Below are 20589 nucleotides of genomic sequence, written 5' to 3'. Positions count from 1 at the left end.
TACGCTTTGTCACCAACATTATCATGAACCACCTTTAAATGAATATATGTAAGACATCTATGTGGATAGTATAGAAGGGTATGAGGACACCTCAGTAGTATTTATCAAAACTCACAGTGTTCCTGAGGTGCCTCGATGGCTTAGTTGGTGAAGCATCTGCCTTCAGCTCAGGTCATGATCCCGGGGTCCTGGGATCAAGCCCTGTCGCATCAGTCTCCCTGCTCAGGGGGAGCCTGCTTCTCCTTTTCCTGCTTGCCCCTTGCTCTTTCTCTCTCTCTCTCATAAATAAAGAAATTTTTTAAAAAATCCCCTTACAGTGCTCTTAAATACCAGGTTGGGGAACTCTAAGTCATAGGAGAGTGAGCCCTTCTGTTTTCTGAAAAACCAATGAATACCAGCCCTATGCTGTTGGGCTTTCCTGAACCTTTACAAATGTCCTAATCACTTGATTAAAAAAGACAAGATAACAACAATATCAAATTGAACACAGTAGCACAAGCTATCATGTGAAGTTAAAAAGAAAAAGGCAGAACTTAATATTTGTATTAATGCCACATAAAGAAAAATGTTAACATATGAATAAACACTAAAAAAAAGAAGAAAAGATAATTGTAGGTGTATTGGGTTATGAGTGATTTTTTTCATTTTCTTTTAAAATATGTTTTCTTTTCTTTGATAATATTATTGATGTAATAAATACAAATCGAAGAAGAAAAAGAAATCACCCAGGCTGGATCACAGCTAGCACAGTGTGCTGACCTGTCACCCATTAGTTAATGTCTGTTGACTGTTCACACGTCCTTCTCCTTATAGATTTGAAGGTGAAGGCATTTTGTAGCAGAAACATGTCAGTTATATGCAAGAATTTTATCAACCCTTTAGTCAATGTTGATGAGGACAGTAGCTTCTTTTAAGGCTGGCTGCTAACCATCCCCATTTGCAAGTGGAAATGATAAAATCCAGAGAACCTGATTAACAAGGCAGGTGTGTACCCAGAAAAAGCCCCAGTGCCAGAGATGACTTTAACTTGGAAAAAAAATTAAAATGATATCTTGGCAAGACACATGGTTAATATCTTTTTCCCCAGGAACACCTGGATGGCTCAGTGGTTGAGTATCTGCCTACCAGCCCAGGACGTGATCCTGGGATCCAGGATCGAGTCCCACATCTGGCTCCCTGCATGGAGCCTGCTTCTCCCTCTGCCGATGTCTCTGCCTCTCTCTTTCTGTGTATCTCATGAATAAATAAATAAATAAATCTTTAAAAAAAAGCTTTTTCCCCAAAACAAAACTGAATTAAAAATTTTAAGTCCTATCAAAACAAAATTGTTGCTTTTAAAACAAACAAGCAAACAAACAAACAAAAAAGGTAGCACCATGCCTAGGCCAGTTTCAGGCAATGTAATGAAGTTTGATTTCAGGCCATCCAGACTCTGATACGTGATCTAAAATCCTCCAGGATCTAGCTCTGCTTTACCCCTATGCCAGCCTATTCTTAGAGAAGAATCTGGCTATGTCCTACTGGTGCCCACACAGCATCTGAAGAGACAGCCAAGCCTAATGATTAAGAGAACAAGCTCTACAGGGAGGATTCCTGGGCACTGGCTCAGAATGGTATTTCTGATGGCGAGGGGGTCCGAAGGAAAAATCCTACCAGCAGGATTTGGTGGAGTAGGTCCATTCTGCGTTCACATAGAGCTACCTGTACTTGCAAAACCTTTCAGAATCCTTAGGAAAACAATGGAAGGAGAAAATAAGACCTTTGAGACCAAACTCATCAGTGGATTACATGAAAGCTATGAAAAAACATGGCCTTTTAATAAGGTTTGTTCAGCCTAGAGCACATGGTAGGTGTTCAATAAGGAATAATGATGGTGAGAAAAGATGGACCATAGGTTTTCAGGCCATTATGACTCTGCCAAGCTTTCATCTCCCCAGTGGAGAGTAAAGATGGGAAGCAGATGACAGCTGGACACAACTGCAAACATGTTGTGAGGTGACCCACATTCTACTGTTGAAAGGCGAACATCAGAAAACTAAAGGCAAAAATCATAAAGTTGACAATAAAGAGCTGATTTGAATGATCTTCCATGCCTGCCTTGCAAGATGCTACCTCCCTATTCATTCTCTTTCCTCAGCCTGGAATCCCTTTTAGCTTTGCCTGGACAAATGTTAGCCCTCCTTCAAGGGCGATCACACATGCCATGTCATCTAGGATACCCATCTTGATTACTCCAAGCTGCCAATAATCTCGAGACTCTGGGAACTGTGCACTGAGGTTTCTGATCACCACATGTCTTGAGTTAGTACTTCCACACTCCTTATCTCTTTCTGATTAGGGACTGAATTTTCTGAAGGCAAGACTCATCCGACATCCCTACATACCCAGAAAAGTTCCTCTCACATGTTCATGGAGTAAATTATCACTTTCCTAATAAGTGGTTCCCAGGGTAGAAGCTTTTATAGGGGAAAAGAGTTCCTGTAGGTAAGTTGTCATTATTGTTGGAAATTAGACTTTTCCACATGAGGAACACAGAAGAGAAATGAGGGGTAGGGAAATGTGTGAGGATGCCTGGTCTAGGGTAGATGGGCTTGTATGAGGCTGTCATGATGTTGAGCACAGGCAGTCATGCCTTGTCTACAAGATGCATCAGTCATCTCCATCAGTGAATAGAGATGCCACAGCGGACTTTCCCAGGCAGTATTTGGAATGACCCCCTAAATCCTGCCTTACTATATTACTGAGAGGGACACTTAAACGTCAAAGAAGATTCATCTAAAGAAACTGGCACATGGGATTTCATTTTCCCTAAGGCTTCTATGCCTTGTGTCAGTAAATCATCAATAATTAAATAGCAACAGTTAAAACAAGACCACCCAGGCATACAGGCCCAAGGGTTGAGCAACAGAAATGGTTTATATGGTCCCCTTATCTAGGGCAATTTTAAAGATCACTCACAGTCTCCAGTTTAAAATGGTGCCTGGTTGATGGCTCCTGATGTTGCATCTATCAAAGTACCCATTAAACTGGGATGAAAAAATACAAGACAATGATAATTTACAACACCAAAACTGATTGAAAACCAATCATAAATTGCCAGAGCCTGGAAGGATTTTCTACCACTACAGAAAAACGAATAGGGATGAAATATGTAACAGTAGTCCACCCTCCACAAAGTCTGCTACTAGATTAAAAAAAAATGCAATGTCTGTAAAAAGCAGAAACTGAGCAGCTGTCTCTCTTATGAGTGGATGTCGCAGCTTAGGAGCTATTTGGACTGCCATATTCATTCCTCTTTCTCCATGCTCTCTGCATCTTGTTTTCTTTCTACAACCACTAAGAAACTAGAGCTCCCAGGAAGATAATAAATCAACATTGAAAAGCAATATGATGGGTATGGTGTAACGCACTGAATGCTGGGAAGTGTGGTCTTCCTTAGTAAAGTGTGCCTGTGTGGGGTGGTGGAGGAGAAGACAGTTGCACATCCAAGGGCTGGACATTTCTCCTGCCAGAGTCATGGAGCACGGGAAAGGAGAATTTCCATTTCATTCCCATAAAATCTGGAGACAAAGGACTATCACTAGACAGAGCCGAACATATAAAGCTGCCATCCATTTGCAGATTCAAGAAGAGGTTTTCAAAAGTAACAAACCAAATAAAAACTCAAAAACAACATGAGGATGATGGAAAAAAGATCCTACAGAACAAGGGAAAGGAAACGATATTTTAAGAGTCAGAGCAAGAACGTGATTCTTTATAGATTTCTATATATCATACTTATCCTGAAAAAGTTCCTTGAGGTATATATCCCTGCTGACCACAAAACTAGATTAAGATGAGAGATGCAAGAATGCCAAAGTCATAAATGATAGAAACATTTATTCTCTTCAGGGATACTGCCTTGAGAAATTAATATAATCTATGAATGCAGACACAGCATTAGTGTATAGCAAGAGTTAGAAAAAACCTACACATTTAACATAAAGGAAATAATCCTATGAGAGAATATTATGCAACCATTATAAATAAGAATTATAAAGAGTTTTTCATGGCATGGGAAAATGCTTTCAATATAATCTTAATGTAAAGAGTAGGAGGATATAAAATTGTGTATATTGTATGATCTCAATTATATAAATAAAATACACAGGAAAATACATAGAAAAAGCTTGGAATGAAATATGCCAAAACTTTATAGTTGCTACATGTCACCACTGTAATTATAGATGGCTTTCTCCCTGTTTCTTGATAAATTTCTTTTCCTACAAAATAAGAGGTTTTTAAAACTTTTATTATTAGAAAAGACTTTTTAATTAGGAAAAATATAATCATGAAGACAACGTGGAAACAAATATGTATAAGACATAATATTAAGTGAGAAAAGCAACATAATAATCTGTGGGGATCATGCCTGAAAGAAGGGAACACCTGTAATCAAAGAGGGTAGTTTGTTTCAAGGTGGAGGAATAAAGTATGATTTAAAAAATTTTTAACTTTATTATTACTATTTTGTGTTTTATAGCAAAAAATCTGACTTCAAAAGAGTGCCCTGAAAAAAATATGTTAGTCATGTCCTCAGAGTGGTGGCATTACAGAAAAGAAACATTTCTGAGGCCAGCAACTACTTTAGATCTAGCCACAATTTCCCAAAGACTACTCAGGTTCACTATCATGTTCCAAACAATTACTATTATCACAGCTTAGGCTAAGCCCTTGGGGACAGGGCCCTTTTCTGGCTTACACTCTAGACAGAGTGCTCACAAAATATTTGGTGATGAGCAAATGAATAAAAGAAAGAAAGAAAGGCTATACACCACTTCACAGGTACAGCCTTTGGTAAAAAAGGTTTTTTGCATTCATTCAGTTTTTAGAGTATCTCCAATGTTGAAAACTATAAGGATGCTTTGCTTCAAGGATACTCATCATTCATCATAGATTACATGCTCCATGGAAATCCACTTGGAGCCAAAACCTGGTGCCATATTTTTATTTCTCTTTTTCCATTTCAAAAGAAAAAGCTGTAGTTGATTCTAATTTTCCTGCAGGCAGAAGGAAGGGGAACTTTTTATGTATGTGAAAGAATGGCACCCCCCCAGCCACCTGAGGACAGTTCCTCCCAGGAACACCTGTTTGCTCCAATTGAAGCCTGTCCAAATTGAGTCCTGGGGATCGGGAGCTTGCTCTTCAAATGTCCCATCATTCTACAATATTTATTCCCCACCTGTTTGATGGCCATGATAGCTTGGGAATGCTCCAGCCAGGGAAAGCTGTTTCTTGGCCCTGACATAGCAGAGCTAACAGCAGCTAATGTTCACCCAGAATCTGGTCTGGATCCAGTTGCCCCAGAATTTAAAAATGCCTTTCCCCCCCTTCTCCTTTTCATACTCTACCAGGCTTAGCAAAATTTCTTAAGGAAGAAGAGGTAAATAATTTTTCATCTTCATACCAACATGTTGCAAAACCAAGTTATACCTTTCACTCTTTCTTTCTTAAATCTGATTTTTGGGTTTTCCACTCCTAGGCATATTGAATAGGTGCCCAATAGTAAAAATGAAGATTAGTAAATTATTTTCTCCAGTAAGATAACTATTAAAATCCAGAAGGTAAAACGTAATAAAGACAATCTTAAGCACATAATTTAACATGTAATTCGGGGAAAGGAAAAGATGCCACATCAAACTCCAATTATAATAGTGAAATAATGTTTTATTTAAAACATTCTAGCCATGAGAAAACTGTACGTTTGAAAAGCTTACATAAAGCCTTATAAAATAAGAGACCTTTTATCTCCTCCACATCCATGAGAGCTTGAAAATACTTTACCTATGCAATTTCAAGGCACATAAAAACCTCAGTGAATAAATAAAATGTTCTTTTTTTGCTTTATACAGAAGCTTTAAAAATTATCCATATAAATAGCTTGGCCTTGAACAAACAGATTAAAAGACCTAACAGGCTATGGTTTCAGATCATGTATACAGAATAGAAAATGAAAGCTTTCCTTTATTGGCTGGGCAAGTTTTCCACTAACTAAATTTCTATAAGCCCATTTGATGAGAAAAGTTTAATTGGAATATATGAAAAAATTCAGTGTTTTAAAGTGATACACTTTATTTTTAATCAAATAATATGCCACAATAAAAAGTCACTGTACTCTGCCAATATTCTTTGTATCTATTTGTATAATAGTCAACACACAGTATAATTTCAAAGGTCTTAAAATTTTATAAATATGTGATTTTAGTCAAGTGCATGAAAATTTTCAATATCTTTCTAAAACTGGGTACAACATGTGAAGAAATTTTTCAAAATTGTTTAGAAATCAGATTATTTAGGTGATTTCAAGCTTGTGTTATTTGCCTGAAGAAAATCTTAAACTTCATTACACTTAAAAAAAAATTCTCAATGAGTCTTTGGATCATACTTATTTTCTGAGCAGGCGCAGTTACAAGATGTTGGTTAACTTCCTACGTGCCCTCAACATGGCAGAGGCCAAACAGATCTAACAACAACCTCCAACATTCTAATTCTGTTGCTGGGAGTTACAACCTTAATGCTGCCATAGAAAGGGAAAGAGCAAACCCCACACGTGGGTTGAGAATTGAGCAGTAACTTTCAGGCCCGGACACCTGCCACCTCTTCTATAAAGTCTCTCTAATCACAGGCCCCAGGGATTTCTCCTTCCTGTCCTGGCATACTGCATTTATCTTTCACTTATATACAGCACAAGTTACTATGTATTGTTGTTTCTTAAAGATATTGAACTACCTGGGAGTAGAGTTCTAAGCTTATTGAATCTCCAATGCTAACACATTCCTTTGACACAGGAAACGTTAAATATTTGCTTTTGAAGATGCTGCTGTTGCTGTTACTGCTAAAATGCTGCTAAGAACATGGCTTCTGTCACTAAAACCAGGACAGTGGGCCAAGTTCTGCCCCATTTGGGTGGAATGACTTTGGGCAAGACTCAACTATGGCAGGTCTTATAACGGCCACAGTTGACTTATAAGAAAGACAACAGTGGCAATACCAAACCACAGAGTTCTTTTCAAGATTATATTAAATGAAATAATGTATTGTGAATAGGCCCTAAAAATCATAAGGCCCTCTATAAATTTTAATGTGCTGTGATCATCTTTCAGGACATATTTTTGATACATGATCTGATTTCCTGGGGGAGTTATCCTGCCAAGTCTCTTGTTGAATTTTGTGGAAACTTCAAAATAAGTGTTTCTTATAGGTCAATGCATTTCTAATACTTGAAAATAGCAAAGTAATTAAGAGGTATTTAGTGAGAGAATTGTACATAGTTCTATAACCATGTCTCATTTCTCAATTCTTTGGAGTTAGTTGTGGATTCTTGAAAATTTTGTGGAAAATCCCCAGAAAGATACATATGCACACATATGCAAACATTTTCAGAAAATTCTGATGGTTCAGAGACTCTGGGAAGCCCATCCCAGGGGACAGGCCACTGCCCTGTGGCTTGAGACAGAGAGTGTGGTTTCATGAGAATACCTAGGGACCTGATTCAAACACCTTTAACTGATTTGGGGATTAAAAAAGCTGATAGTTTTTTCTTCCTCAGTGTAAAATCATTAAGGTATCAGAAGCAGAAAGCAGAGTCTCTTTTTTCCTAAGTAAACGATAATTTTATAGCAGACTACAGTGCTGTTCTTTCATAAATTCCAAGCCTCTTCAATTCTCTCTGTAAATTTTTGGTAAAATTTAACATTCTGTCATTTTCTCCATTGATATCCGCACTTTAGTTCCAAAGTTCTTTACATAACTTTGCAAAGAAGTCACTAGCTTTTTAAATAGGGCATTGAGGTAAAAAAAAAAAAAAAATGATGATGTCTCCTCTCCTTTCAGCTTCTATCTTGTCCCAAAACATAAGGGACAATTTAAAATAAAAACTGAAAACAACTTCAATTAATACCAGCAAGGTGGCCAACTTCTGCAGCTTAAGAAATATTTTAATTACACTTTTGGATATTGACTATATTTCTTCACAGTGTTTTTTTGTTTTGTTTTGTTTTTTTCCTTTTGAAAGCAAAGAATTCTTTCTTAATACCTAGATGACAAACTCTCAAGATGTACACAGTTGTTTCTTATTATGGCTTCCCTGGAAAACATTTCTGGGAAAGCACAATTCCCAGCCACTTACTTTGTTTACAACAGACAAAACTGCTTGTGTGGTATAAATAGGAGTCTGTCCTTAAATGCTGCTGAAAAATAAAATGCAGCCATGAAAAGGAGCCATTTCCTGCCTCAAAGGTGGCTTAAAAAAATTCTTCGCTACTTTAGGAACAGCACCAAAGCATAAATAATAATTATCAATCACCACACAATAAAAGACTAATTTTACCAAAAAAAAAAAAAAAAGTGGGGTGGGAGAGGGAGAGAGAGAGAGAGAGAGAGAGAGAGAGAGAGAGAAAGAAACAACAAGCTACATATTCCAGAGATGCCCTCAGAATTGTCAGCACTGGAAGGTTTTCTTATCCCGCAAGATTATGAAACCCCTTCTTGTCCTCCTGCATTTGTGATGTATATCTATAACTCGTTCTTGTTTGTGCAGATAAGCCTTGCCTTGTCTCCCTAACTGCACTTTCAAAAGAAGATTCACAGTTGTTTGACTTTTGATCTGGGTAGCAGCTAGCTCGACCACCTGCACTGTACATGAGCTGTTACTGAGCCCGCTTTGTCCCATCTTCCAACACAGCAAGCCTTTTAAAATTGATGTGTGAATACACTAATTTACAATGTGAGCGTTCAAACAAAAAAATATGGTGGTGGTTGTGGTGGTGGTGGTGGCGGCGGTGGCGGCAGTGGCAGCAGCAGAAGGGGGAGGTTTGTGAAGAGAGAAGCCCTGACACTTGCTTTATAAAGTTCAGATATTGTTCACTGCCTCTGGCATTTAATGAAACAGATGGCCAGAGGCCTCCCTCAACTTACAATGGAGCAGACAGTGGTGTAAGGGTGCGGGGGCCTGGCATCGTAAAATGTTGTTTGGGGATGGTATATGTTAATAAATAGCCATTTACAAGGGGGGCCGAGGGCTCCATTACTTGTTTATAAGGAAGGCCTAGGGGCTCCTTGCTTCGAGTTAACAGCTCAAGGCTGCGTTCAAAGAAGGCATTGATGGTGAAGGTGAAGTACAACCTTTACATTCTACATCATGCTAAAGAATGGCATGTATCCCAGGGACGAAAGGAAAAATCATAAAAGAAAAGTAGTTCAGGAATTAGGTCAAATTGTGGCTCACAACTGAGGAAAATATAAGGTGCTTTTCTATTGTGATGAAATAATGGGCAGAAATATTCTGTTACTGTGACGTTACTTATTTTCTCTTTCAATGAGCATGTTTACATTTTTGTGAAAGTGCAACAGATAAAAACATGCAGGGTTTCAACTAAATTATACCCATGTGAACCTACATAGCAACTGTGAAGCTATTCTGGACCATTCTTCCAAGGATCATTCCACTGATCAGGCCTCTGCCAGGGTAATGTGACCTGGGGCTAAACTTGACAAGGTTCCTGACTGAGACTAACTTACAGTCCAGAGCTGAGGACACTGAGCAGAACCAGATATACAGAAACTTCTCATTCCCTTCAAGGTGAGGATGTGCCCGGGAACTGTCACCACCACCCCAAAACCATTCCTTCCAGGGCCAGTCTCTGTGGCAAGAAAGGCTATACTTGGCCTCAGTGGAAGGTTACTTTTACCTTATAAAACACCTGACAGTGTTTCCTGCTTTGCTTTCAGCTAGGACATTCCCCGCCTGTCTGGATATCTGCACAGAAGTGCATTCAAAGTCTATGCTTTGGCGGTACTAAAGGGATTCCTTGGTTCTGTTTCATTTCTCTCTCACTTGTATTTCCGCCCCTATGTGTTTCAGCTGGTTGCACAATGTGGTGGGGAGCTCTATAAAATCCTTTGAGGGATGAGGTAGGGGATGAAAAAGGTCTAGAAGAAAATTAAGACGTGTAAGATGTAGAACTACAATAGACACAATGCAAAGCAGATGTTAAGGCCTCGTAGGAAGTACAAACTACTGTGAAGAATCAGGGCCAGGACAGATCATTTCTGGATGAGAGACTGATAAAGGCTTGACAGACAGAGCGGTATTCCAGGTGAGATACAGAGTACAGATCAAAGTTTATCTAGAACATTCTGAAGATACTATCTGTTGTTTTTGCCTGCCCACTATCTATTCCCCTTTCCTGCAAAAGCTCCTGCATTTTTCTGAGGAAACTATGCTTTGTCCATTCTCAGACTGAGTGTCCATCCTCTGCAGGAGATCCCAGGTCTAAAATGACCAATTGTAGATGAATGGGATTTTTACCCAACCAGAGCCAAATCAGAACCAGCAGCAAGACTCCATGCTATGACTTCTATTGGAGCTACTGGAGGAGGGAAATGGCTGTGTTCAGCGGGTGTTATAGAGGGGGCCAGCAAAAATGGTGTCCATGAAAAGAAACCCATACACAAGACAGCCGGGTTGGGAGATGGAGAACGAGAGACCCAGTCCTGATTCTGCTCTTGGAACCTTAGATTCCACTGTGTTTGAAGTTGCTTCTGCCCTGGAACCATTTGGTTACATGTGGCAATATATTTCCTTTTTGTGGCTTATGGCTACTTGTTTCAGGTTTCTGTCACTTTCATCCAGAAGATTCCTGCCTATAATAGGGAGGAGAAGGAGTATATTCAGGAGGAAGTAACAGAAGAAGCAAAATATAGGATTAGTGAAGGGTTAGGGCTAACTTTGGAGATGAGAGGTAATGACCTTTAGTAGGGGCATGGGTCTATCCAATGGGAGTAGGAGCAAAGGAAGCTAGAATGTTCACTGAAAGACCTTAGGGATTAGACTAAGGAGGAAATGTGTCAGCAGATAGTGGGAAACCACAGGGGGATTTAAAGTAGGGAGGAAACAGCACTAGTTTGGCACTCTGGGAGATAAACTGGCCAATAGTATTAGGAACATAAGAGGACAAGAGGCAATAGAGACCACCCAAGAGGCTCCCTCTCTAAACAGTCTAAAGAGAGGGATGGAGAGGGATGGACTGTCATTTGGGAAGGAGTGAGCTTGCAGGGTCTTCCTGCTCCGGACAGTCCTGTGAGTACTAGGGGGAAGACCAAGCAGCACTGCTGAGTGAAGGTTACAACATGGGGAGGGAGGCATATTTTTATTTTTATTATTACTGATTTTTAATTTTATAAAAATTACTGGGGGAAATATGGCAGTGGAAGAAAGATAATTTAAATGTATCCATTTGAGGGACACGTGGGTGGCTCAGTGGTTGAGCCTCTACCTTTGGCTCAGGGCGTGATCCTGGGGTTCCGGGACTGAGTCCCATATTGGGCTCCCTGGGAGGAGCCTGCTTCTCCCTCTGCCTGTGTCTCTGCCTCTCTGTGTCTCTCATGAATAAATAAATAAAATCTTTACCAAAAAAAAAAAACAAAACAAAACCATATCCATTTGAAATTCATCAACCTAAAATAACTATTAATTAACCATTTGATTTTAGTCTTTGCCCCCCAGGCTATTTTTTAAAGCAATGATGATAATAATCAATATTTCAGCATTTATTGAAACCTTACTATGCAACAGACTCTGTTGTATTTTACATGTATTGACTCATGTAACCCTCATAATAATTTATGAGATACAGACTCTTGTCTTCCTTATTTTATAGATGGGGAAACTGAGGTATAATAAGTGGGTTTCCTGCCAAAAGTTAATAGCTAGAAACTGGCAGAGCCAGTGTGGCTGCAGAGGCTATCTCTCCTCTATGGAGGTATATGCCTCTTGATGCGTATGCAGGAATTTCATTTTGAATAATTAAACAAAATGGGGGGATTGCTTTATCCAGTGAAGATAAGGCCCCAGTGAAATAAGGTTAGACATAAAATTTCCTCACCATGATACTTGCAGAATGCTGGAGGTAAGGGAGATTAAAGATTCATCTTTGCACAGTGCCATTGGTTCTGGCTAATGCCCCACAGTCTATGGTCAAAAATAAATCTTAAGGGACTCCTTAAAAACACCCCTCCCCCCCCCCGGGACACCATTGGTACACTACAGTTTTTGTGTCTAAAAGACCAGACCAAGTGCCTTCAGGCCCATCTTAACTAGTGGGATCTGGTCAGGCTGGCTCACTGCTTTCTAGAACAACTAATTGTCTGCTCATCCAGAAAGGTTGTCTATCTGTGAGGCATAGTAGGAAAAAAGATGCTAGAGGCACACCACTTATGTATAGCTGAATGACACCTAATAATAGTTGCTTATTTCTTAAAATGGGAGTGATAATCTCTGTCTCCTAGGGTTGTCATGAAGATGAAATAAGATAATGTATAGTAAGTGCTTAGAACAACGCCTGCTACCTAGGATCTATCGGTCAGAGTATACGTAGTAGTGTTTTTGTTAATAAAAGACACAGTAGAGTGCAGAATAATAGATCTTAAAATTCTGACTTTCCCAGAGCAGTATAATGTGGGGGGAGGGGACAAGGTAGGACCACTGATGCAGGAAGCCAATGTGTCTTACCAACTGTCTGTTTTTTCATTTGCTCTAACAATCGACTTCTAAAGGAAGTGGTTCACTACCACACTTATTTCACAGAAGAAATGGAATTATAATACAGATAGCATGTGACGTTAACAATTTGTGTAATGAAAACTCATCAGTTTGTACTCTTCCCATCCCAGCACTAGTTAGTGAAAACTGGCTCTGGAACCTTTTGGCACAGTGCATTCAAAAGAGCGAGCCAAGTGCACATCCTATTTCTGTGCCTTTCTTATGTATGTAACTATCGGCAGTTTACTAAGCATAGGTATTCTCATCTGGAAAATGGGAATGTGATACTTTCTCCACAAGCTTCTTAAAGACTGAATTAGATAATGTGGGCAAAGTATAGTTAGGGTCAAACACACTTAGGGCAGCTGGCAGAGCTGTCACTGACAGATAACCCCAGATGCTGTGTTTAAATGTCTGACACAGGACCAAAATTCTATGTTTTGAGCAATGAGACTGTTGTCAAAGAGAAACACATATAAAGAAATCCAATGCTGTGCTTTGGTTTGGTAAAAGCACCATCCAGGTCAGCCTTGAAGAGGTCATAGGACAAAGTCAATGAGTTAAGTGAATAGTAATACATTTACTCACATAAAAAGAAATAAGATTTTTTTTCTTAAATTCTCATTGTGGCATTATTCTAATCTCAGATCCTCAATCTGTTAAGTCTAAAGAATCTGCAGCAAATTCAATCATTTTATTCTTGAACGAATATGCACTTGATAAAAAGCTGAAGAATATCTTGGAGGTTAGGATTGCACTATATTAATTTCAGGTCAGGGCCTATGTTCAACGCTTGTAAAAACAGGCCAAGAAAGGGGGAACAACAGGGATAAACAGAGAAAAGCAAAAAAGGAAGAAAAGTGAAAATGTAAATGTTAAAGATACTGCAAGGTAAGACATACTTTTCAGTGCATAAAAATTGAGTATATTTTCAAGGACATTTTTCTTACAAGCCCTGAAAACTCTCCACTGTCGAATTTTTAGACATTATAAAAAGAATAATTAAAATACAATAAAGTGTTTTTTTCTTTCTTTCTTTCTTTCCTTTTTTTTTTTTTTAAGGTTTTATTTATTCATGAGAGACACAGAGAGAGAGAGAGGCAGAGACACAGACAGAGGAGAAGCAGGCCCATGCATGGAGCCTGATGTGGGACTCGATCCCGGGACTCCAGGATAACGCCCTGGGTGGAAGGCAGGTGCCAAACCGTTGAGCCACCCAGGGATCCCCCAATAAAGTATTTCTTGAGCAAAAGGACGGGGCGGGGGGGGGGGGGAGGAGCAAGAATTTTCAAAGATTAAAAAAAATCTAGTTGTAGCATATTTCTTTAAGATACATTTAAACAAATACATTTTTAAAATACATTTTAAAATACATTTAAGATACATTTAAACTAAAAATATTTGTGTTTCCAAGGCTTATAATGGTCTTGCATTGGTATTTCTGGTATACCTTACTTTTGCAAATCATTTTGACAGTATATTTAAATTTTCTAGATGTTTCACCTGTCATTCTACCAAAGCAACAAAACCATGTTTAAAATGTAAAATGTGATAGCAATGATAGGTGGCAATTATTCCCCAGACTGACTCAGAGATAGCTGTAACAAAAATACAAGTATAAAATAAGAACCTATGAATAGTGCTAGCAAGGGCAGCTGCCTTTAATACTATCTGGTTTGTTTATCTTATAGATCAGTTACCAAAGGCCTCTCACCAGCAACTTGCTTAAACAAGTTACTACATGCATGCTGGAAGGATAAACAAGAATTCACTTTTTGAAGGAAACATTCTGATTTTTTTTAATTAAAATTTTTTTAAAAAATGATTTAAAACAGTGGGGGCACATACAGGTCGTGTGTGGGAGAGAGGAAATTGTTTGATATTAAGGTAATCATATGGGAAGAGATGTTAAAAAACGTTTTGAAAAAGCTGTTTTAAAAGAAATGCTGTTTCTTTTCGTAAGCCTTTTGCCAGCACCTAATATGCAGTCAATGAGCCAGCATAACGCGTCCTCCAAATTTATGTCGGAGGAGATCTCAAATCATAACTTTGTTATATTCCTAGGAAATCCTTCAGATACTTTTAGAAATAAATATACCATTACTGATAAATTATTCATTCAGAGGTTAAAAAAAAAAAGAATCATGAGGTCTTTTGTTTTCTGACTGAAATCTTGCAAAGTTCTATTTTCATTTTCACTGGCCGCCCGCTCTGTCTACTCTAAGAAGACTTCCCAGTCAGCTGTACAGGAAATAACATGCATATAACACACGCAAATATACAAAGAGCAACATGTGAGCCGCTCAGTGCTGTTTGTGATGCTTTAAGACAAGCAGTTGTAATAATCACATTTTGTGAGAGTCAATGAAAAATTCATTTCTTTGGCCCCAGTCACCACATGAATGGCCATTTGTTTCATGACCATTTTCATTATTATCTGAATAGCACTTTATTCCAAACTCTGTCCACAGAGTCAGGAAATGAGTAGTTTGTCCCTAGCTAGTTCTCCATCTTCTGTCAAGACAGAAGAAAAATTACTTTCCAGGGAATTAGCGATATCTGTGTTTTGATGTCAAGTTTCCCCATTATAATTTCGAATGGGCCAATTTTCTCCTTTGCTTTCTTCCTCTTGGCAATATAGTATGGTTCCATAAAGAATTATTTATTTATTTATTTATTTATTTATTTATTTATTTATTTATTTATTTTGGTTGCATCTGCGGCTATCTCACTAAACTGGACATGCCCCCAGTACCTTTTGCATGTTTAGTTCCTTTCAGAGCTTATTTATGAATCTATAAATCATCTCCTGCATCTCTAAACCTTTGAAACACATTGGTTTTATAGCTACTTAAATGATATTTCCTATTGGTTGTTTTCCTCATACCCTTTTTAATGACTAGTAAGCATTCACTGGAGTTGCAGAATCTTCGAGAACTTCCTTGAGAATTAAGTAATTTTAGGAATTCCCCCAGGACTTTCTTCTTTCTATTTTTTTAGAGAGAGCACATGAGTAGGGGTAGCGGGAGAGAGCAAGGGAGAATCTTAAGCAGGTTCCACACCTTGGGTGGAGCCTGATGCAGGGCTTGACCTCACGACCCTGAGACCACGACCTGAGCCAAAATCAAGAGTCGGACACTTAACTGACTGAGCCACCCAGGAGCCCCTACTTAGCTCATTTTTATTTCCCTATCTGTTTTTGGTCTTACATATAATCAGGTCGGTTCATACACAGACTTTGGTACTGATAGGACACAAGTTTCACCTGTCTTCACAACAGACTAATCAAAACAAATAAAATGACCCAAATGAGGGGACCATGGCATGCTATTTCTTTTTTTTTTTTTTAAGATTTTATTTATTTATTCATGAGAGACAGAGAGAGAGAGAGAGAGAGAGAGAGAGAGAAAGGCAGAGACACAGGCAGAGGGAGGAGCAGGCTCCATGCAGGAAGCCTGACATGGAACTCAATCCCGGGTCGTTCAATATACAAAATTAAAAACACTCTGAATTTAAAAAATGGAAAATAATCAGCAACCTTTCTTTTAAATAAATTCATTCCACGGTTTAGTATATTGTAGAATATTCTCAGTCATAGAGAATCTATCATGAAACTCAATAAGTTTATGTCGTGTGGAGGTAAACATCTACGCTGCACAAAGAGGATATTAATTTCTTTTAATTCATTTGTGAAGGTGACAGATGGGTGTGTAGTTCAATATTATACCTTGACTTAAATCAGACACAATTATTGACACATGATGGAGCTAGGCAGTTTTGGAAAGAGAATGTGAACTCTCTTCCTGAAGGAAAAATCTCACCAGTGCTGGAAGGGAATGCCATGTGAATGGGAGGGATATAACAGACGAAGCAAAATCAGAGCATTAAATTAAAGACTTTGGTACATAAAAGCTGGCTCCGTTTCTCTAGAGACTGGTTTTCCAGGGAATAATAAAAACAATGAAGTGAAGAAGTTGATAAAATATTTTTGCCTTTTCCCAAGTCCAAAATAAATTGTATGTCATGTGGGATAGTAATTAGAAACTGAACAAAACCACCACCTGCATGCGGCTCCCCAGAGACTCAGTCAGGTTACAGCACTGATTAAGAGTATCTGGATACCTTGGCTGATACTAAGATCCCAGTTGAGCCTTATAAAAAATACAATCACCAATATGCACCAGAGGGCCTAAGCCTTGGCTCACCATAGCAAGGTGATGTCCACCTGGGGTTTTTTATTTCTGTTCATACCCTCATCAGATCCCAAAAGGAAATGAGTCAGTGATTGACTGAGTCTGCCTACAAAGAGGACCCCAAGTAGATTTCAGCGGAGTAACTTCCCTCTGTAGGCTTATGAAGCAGGCGCGTTAGTACGATTGCCCTACAGAAAGCCCAGTCAAAGGTTGCAGGAGTGTTTGTGCTTCACCCTCTCTAAATGACTTGCAAATTTATTCAAACACAATATGAGGAGATGCTTTATTTGTTGAAATAACTGTCTGCAGTGTCCTGCACAAAAGGGTGAGGTACATCAAGCAGAAACATGGACAGAAATACATTGGTTTAGAAACTCATAAATCCTTATTTGAATCTGCCAACCTGAAAGCCATGCAGAGCCCGAACAAACTATTTTTCCTAAATGCTACATCTGATTAAGCCATACCATTAAATGACAGCTGAACTTTAACATTAATATGATATTATTTAAATAACCGCATGATTTTTTTTTACACTAAAAATGATGAATGATTTCTGGACAGCTCAATTGACATAAAGCAGAAGGACTCTTTAATGAGATTTGACAAAATGGAGACATATGCAGAATATTCGTTACAGCTCACATCGCAGGGGCCCTCCCAGGGAAGCAATAGAGGACTTTTTTCCTTTTTTTTCTTTTTTATTGTCTATAAGCACTGAAGCATTCCTTTCAATTGCCACTTCTGTGTGGATTTTGAGTGTTTCTAGATCATTTACATATTATTCTTAAGCAGAGAATTTGGTGGCTTATGGTTCTGAATCGGCACTGTGCCTGTAGTAAAAGCAGGGGCATGTGGAGTTAGGTCAGTGTTAGTTGGAGGTGTCGCAGGAACTCCAGGCTCGCTACTGATCAGCCTGATAGAGACCAAGTAACTATCTACTGCTTGTGCCATCCATCGCTAATGCAGCAAAAACACTTCTAAGAAATTATCATATACAGATACCTGAGTAGAGATGATTTTCCTTACTCTAAAACAGTTGTCTCTACAGTATCAGTGCTAAAAGATTTCTTCTGTAAAATTCCAATTAAGCTATTCTAGAGGCGATTCTTGACATTCCTCATTCACATTTCCAGCTACAGTCCCAAACTGAAGGTTATGCTAGATGATAATCTTATTTGGTAGATACTGAATGTAAGAAAGTACCATGCTAGATATCCTAAGTAAAAAATGGCTCTGATTTTCAGAACAATGAAAACATTTCTTACTTCCCCCTTGAAAAATACAGAATATAGTGTATTACCCAGGCATTCATTTATTTTCACTTACTTTCCCAAATATCTTCCATCAGTCAAAGGTTAATTAACGCACATAAAACATTGACATTTGTTTGCTCGCACATGTGAATTCAGATTCTTTAGATAATATTTAAATTTTAAAAATCATCTTTAAATATATGTAAAATTGAAATATTTCCCCAAACAGCGTCTCTTAAGGAAATTAAATGAAAACAAGGCAACAGAGAGAGAACACAGCTAATACCCGCAGGCCCGCATTCCTTCTATAAGAAGGAAGCTATCGAAATAGAAAATAAAATCGGTCTGTTCCTGCCATGGGGACTTCCTCGGGCTATGAAAAAAGACTTCATGTCTAACCCTAATTTTTTCCATAGCTTGAGGTAACCCCCCTAGCTCAAACCTTCTCTCTAATCTAAGCTACTCAGTATGTGTCTCTGTCCAAACAAGAGTTAATATCAGTGCTCTGTTATTTCAAAAGGGTCTTGACCCAGGGTACTAAGAGCAGAGGCTTGCATGCCTAGAATATGGCCAGTTGCAACTAGATGAAAAACTGTCGTTTCAAAAAAGGGAGAGAGAGGAAGATAGGTCCCTACCTTGCTCTTACCTTCGCAACATCCCTGTCAGAACCCTGGAGCTTTTCCCCAAGTTAGCATCTGTTTCCCGAAGCTAGGAGGAGAAAAGGAACGTTAAAACAAAACTTCGTGCAGTTGGATCATTTTGCAAATGCACTGGCAAGCAGTAATTGTTTTTCATGGATGGAAATCCAATTAATAATAGATACTTAAATATATTAAAATACATCGTGACACCTACACAATCTCTGAAAATACTTAGATTTAAGAAATTACATGTAATAGATGATCCCAGGAGCATTAAACTGGATACTTGAACTAGCTATAAAAGCATGTCTCTTAGGCTGACAATGCTGAATATACATCTCGTAATTAAAATCCAATTTTGAATGCGTGAAGTCCTAGATATATGAACGGAAATGAAGTAAACTGAGGGAGGATGAGACATCACTATTTTATAGCTTTCACTCTGTAAGACTTGACATACTCCAAAATCTGACCTTCTCAGTTATAGAGCTAAATAAAATATCTACCTGGGGGCATTCAAGGATGGGGAAAGAGTCAGCTTCTTTCTCCATTCCACTCTTTTTCTTCTCCCCTTACTCGACATCCCTCAACTACCCTTGCCATTTTTATACACACTTACATCTATGTCATCACTACTGTCTTTGGATGTGCTGAAGGCCTTTTGTTTTATGTCTTATCATTTACCGAATTTATGAAAAGAATTTTGTATCCCTTCTACTTACTCGTTCACGTGCACGCTGTATCTTTTCTCTGTCATGACTGAGGTTTTCCAACATCTCCTGGCCAATTTGCTCTATCGAAAAGGAAATTTGAGTGAGGAAGGGTGGCTTTTGGTGTAAGTGGAAACAAACTCTAGGAGTACCACGATGGCAGTGGCACAGACTTCATGTTTAATAAGTGTACATTACATATCGGACACATAGTTCTTATACATGAAAAATATTTTTAAAGTATTTAATAAATTTACCTATATATCTTAGATATGATTAGATGGGATTTACAATTCAACCTATAGAACATAACCGACAAGGCAGTGATGATTGAGAGGTGATACGACTTGCCGAAGGCCACCTCAGCATATTTGGTATCTGCCAAGATGAAAAGCCCAGGTCCAATGGTCTTCCAATAATTTTATCATTACATAGGAATCTAGTCTCTGGTTTTGCAGGTTACAACTAATGTTAATGATTCTACTCTACCTCCCCCACTTTATTATTGCACTGCTTTGCATATGTAGGCAAACCTCCAGTTAGAACAATTTTGATTTTAATGTATTCGTCCCATATACAGTCCTCAGAATCTCAACTACTGCAGCTTATTGCTAGTGGAACTCTCTCTAGGCTTTTGCTCTCTTGGAGCAAGGGCTCTGTTAGTGTGTTCTTAGCTGCTGTGGATACTTGAGTCAGGATGAGGTGCACTTCACACATGGCTGAGGAAAGCTCAAGCTGCAGACAGAACTTCCATTTATACAGGAATAGGCAGGTTAGAACATTCATTAAAAAGCACACTGCTGAGTTCTGATGAGGTTTTCCTCTGCCGTGATCATCCCATTTGGTTGGCACTGGTTGGCTCTCCTTCTTTTACAAGACTCTAGGTATGTCCTAACCTGACAAATATTCAGCTGCCTTGAATTAATTTTTTTTTCAGACTCATTCTCCATCACCTGGGAGGTACCTTATTCTATAATAGAAAAATGACAAATCTGACACACTTGTAATACTGGCAACCTATCTGACTACCAGGTATCTACATTTCTTTTTTTTTTTTTCCTTTTGTATTGTCTCTTTACCTACAACCTATACAACAACTATCTCTGGCTTATAAATTTATTGCAACACTCCACAAGCATCTATTACAATCATAGCAAATAATTTAATGAAATCATTAGGAAGTCACCATGGTAGTTATTTGGCTCATGG

General features: G+C 38.5%; 1 protein-coding gene across 9 annotated transcripts in view; it reads right to left on the bottom strand.

The window, feature by feature from the left end:
- Positions 1–20589, bottom strand: part of VTI1A (vesicle transport through interaction with t-SNAREs 1A) — a 357804-nt gene that overhangs the window by 133343 nt on the left and 203872 nt on the right. For 6 of the 9 annotated variants that reach the window (XM_025993640.2, XM_025993631.2, XM_072740028.1 and 3 more), the window contains 2 exons: positions 19393–19463; positions 18676–18737 (listed from right to left, as the gene is read on the bottom strand). In XM_025993640.2, the coding sequence (XP_025849425.1) occupies positions 18676–18737; positions 19393–19463 (133 nt within the window). Of the gene's footprint in view, positions 1–18664; positions 18738–19392; positions 19464–20589 lie in introns of all 9 variants that reach the window. The other 3 variants (XM_025993649.2, XM_025993659.2, XM_072740031.1) reach the window with 1 other exon arrangement.

This window comes from Vulpes vulpes, chromosome 15 (genome assembly GCF_048418805.1).
Source record: "Vulpes vulpes isolate BD-2025 chromosome 15, VulVul3, whole genome shotgun sequence".
Classification (NCBI taxonomy): domain Eukaryota; kingdom Metazoa; phylum Chordata; class Mammalia; order Carnivora; family Canidae; genus Vulpes; species Vulpes vulpes.
This window is presented reverse-complemented; position numbering and strand designations above follow the sequence as displayed.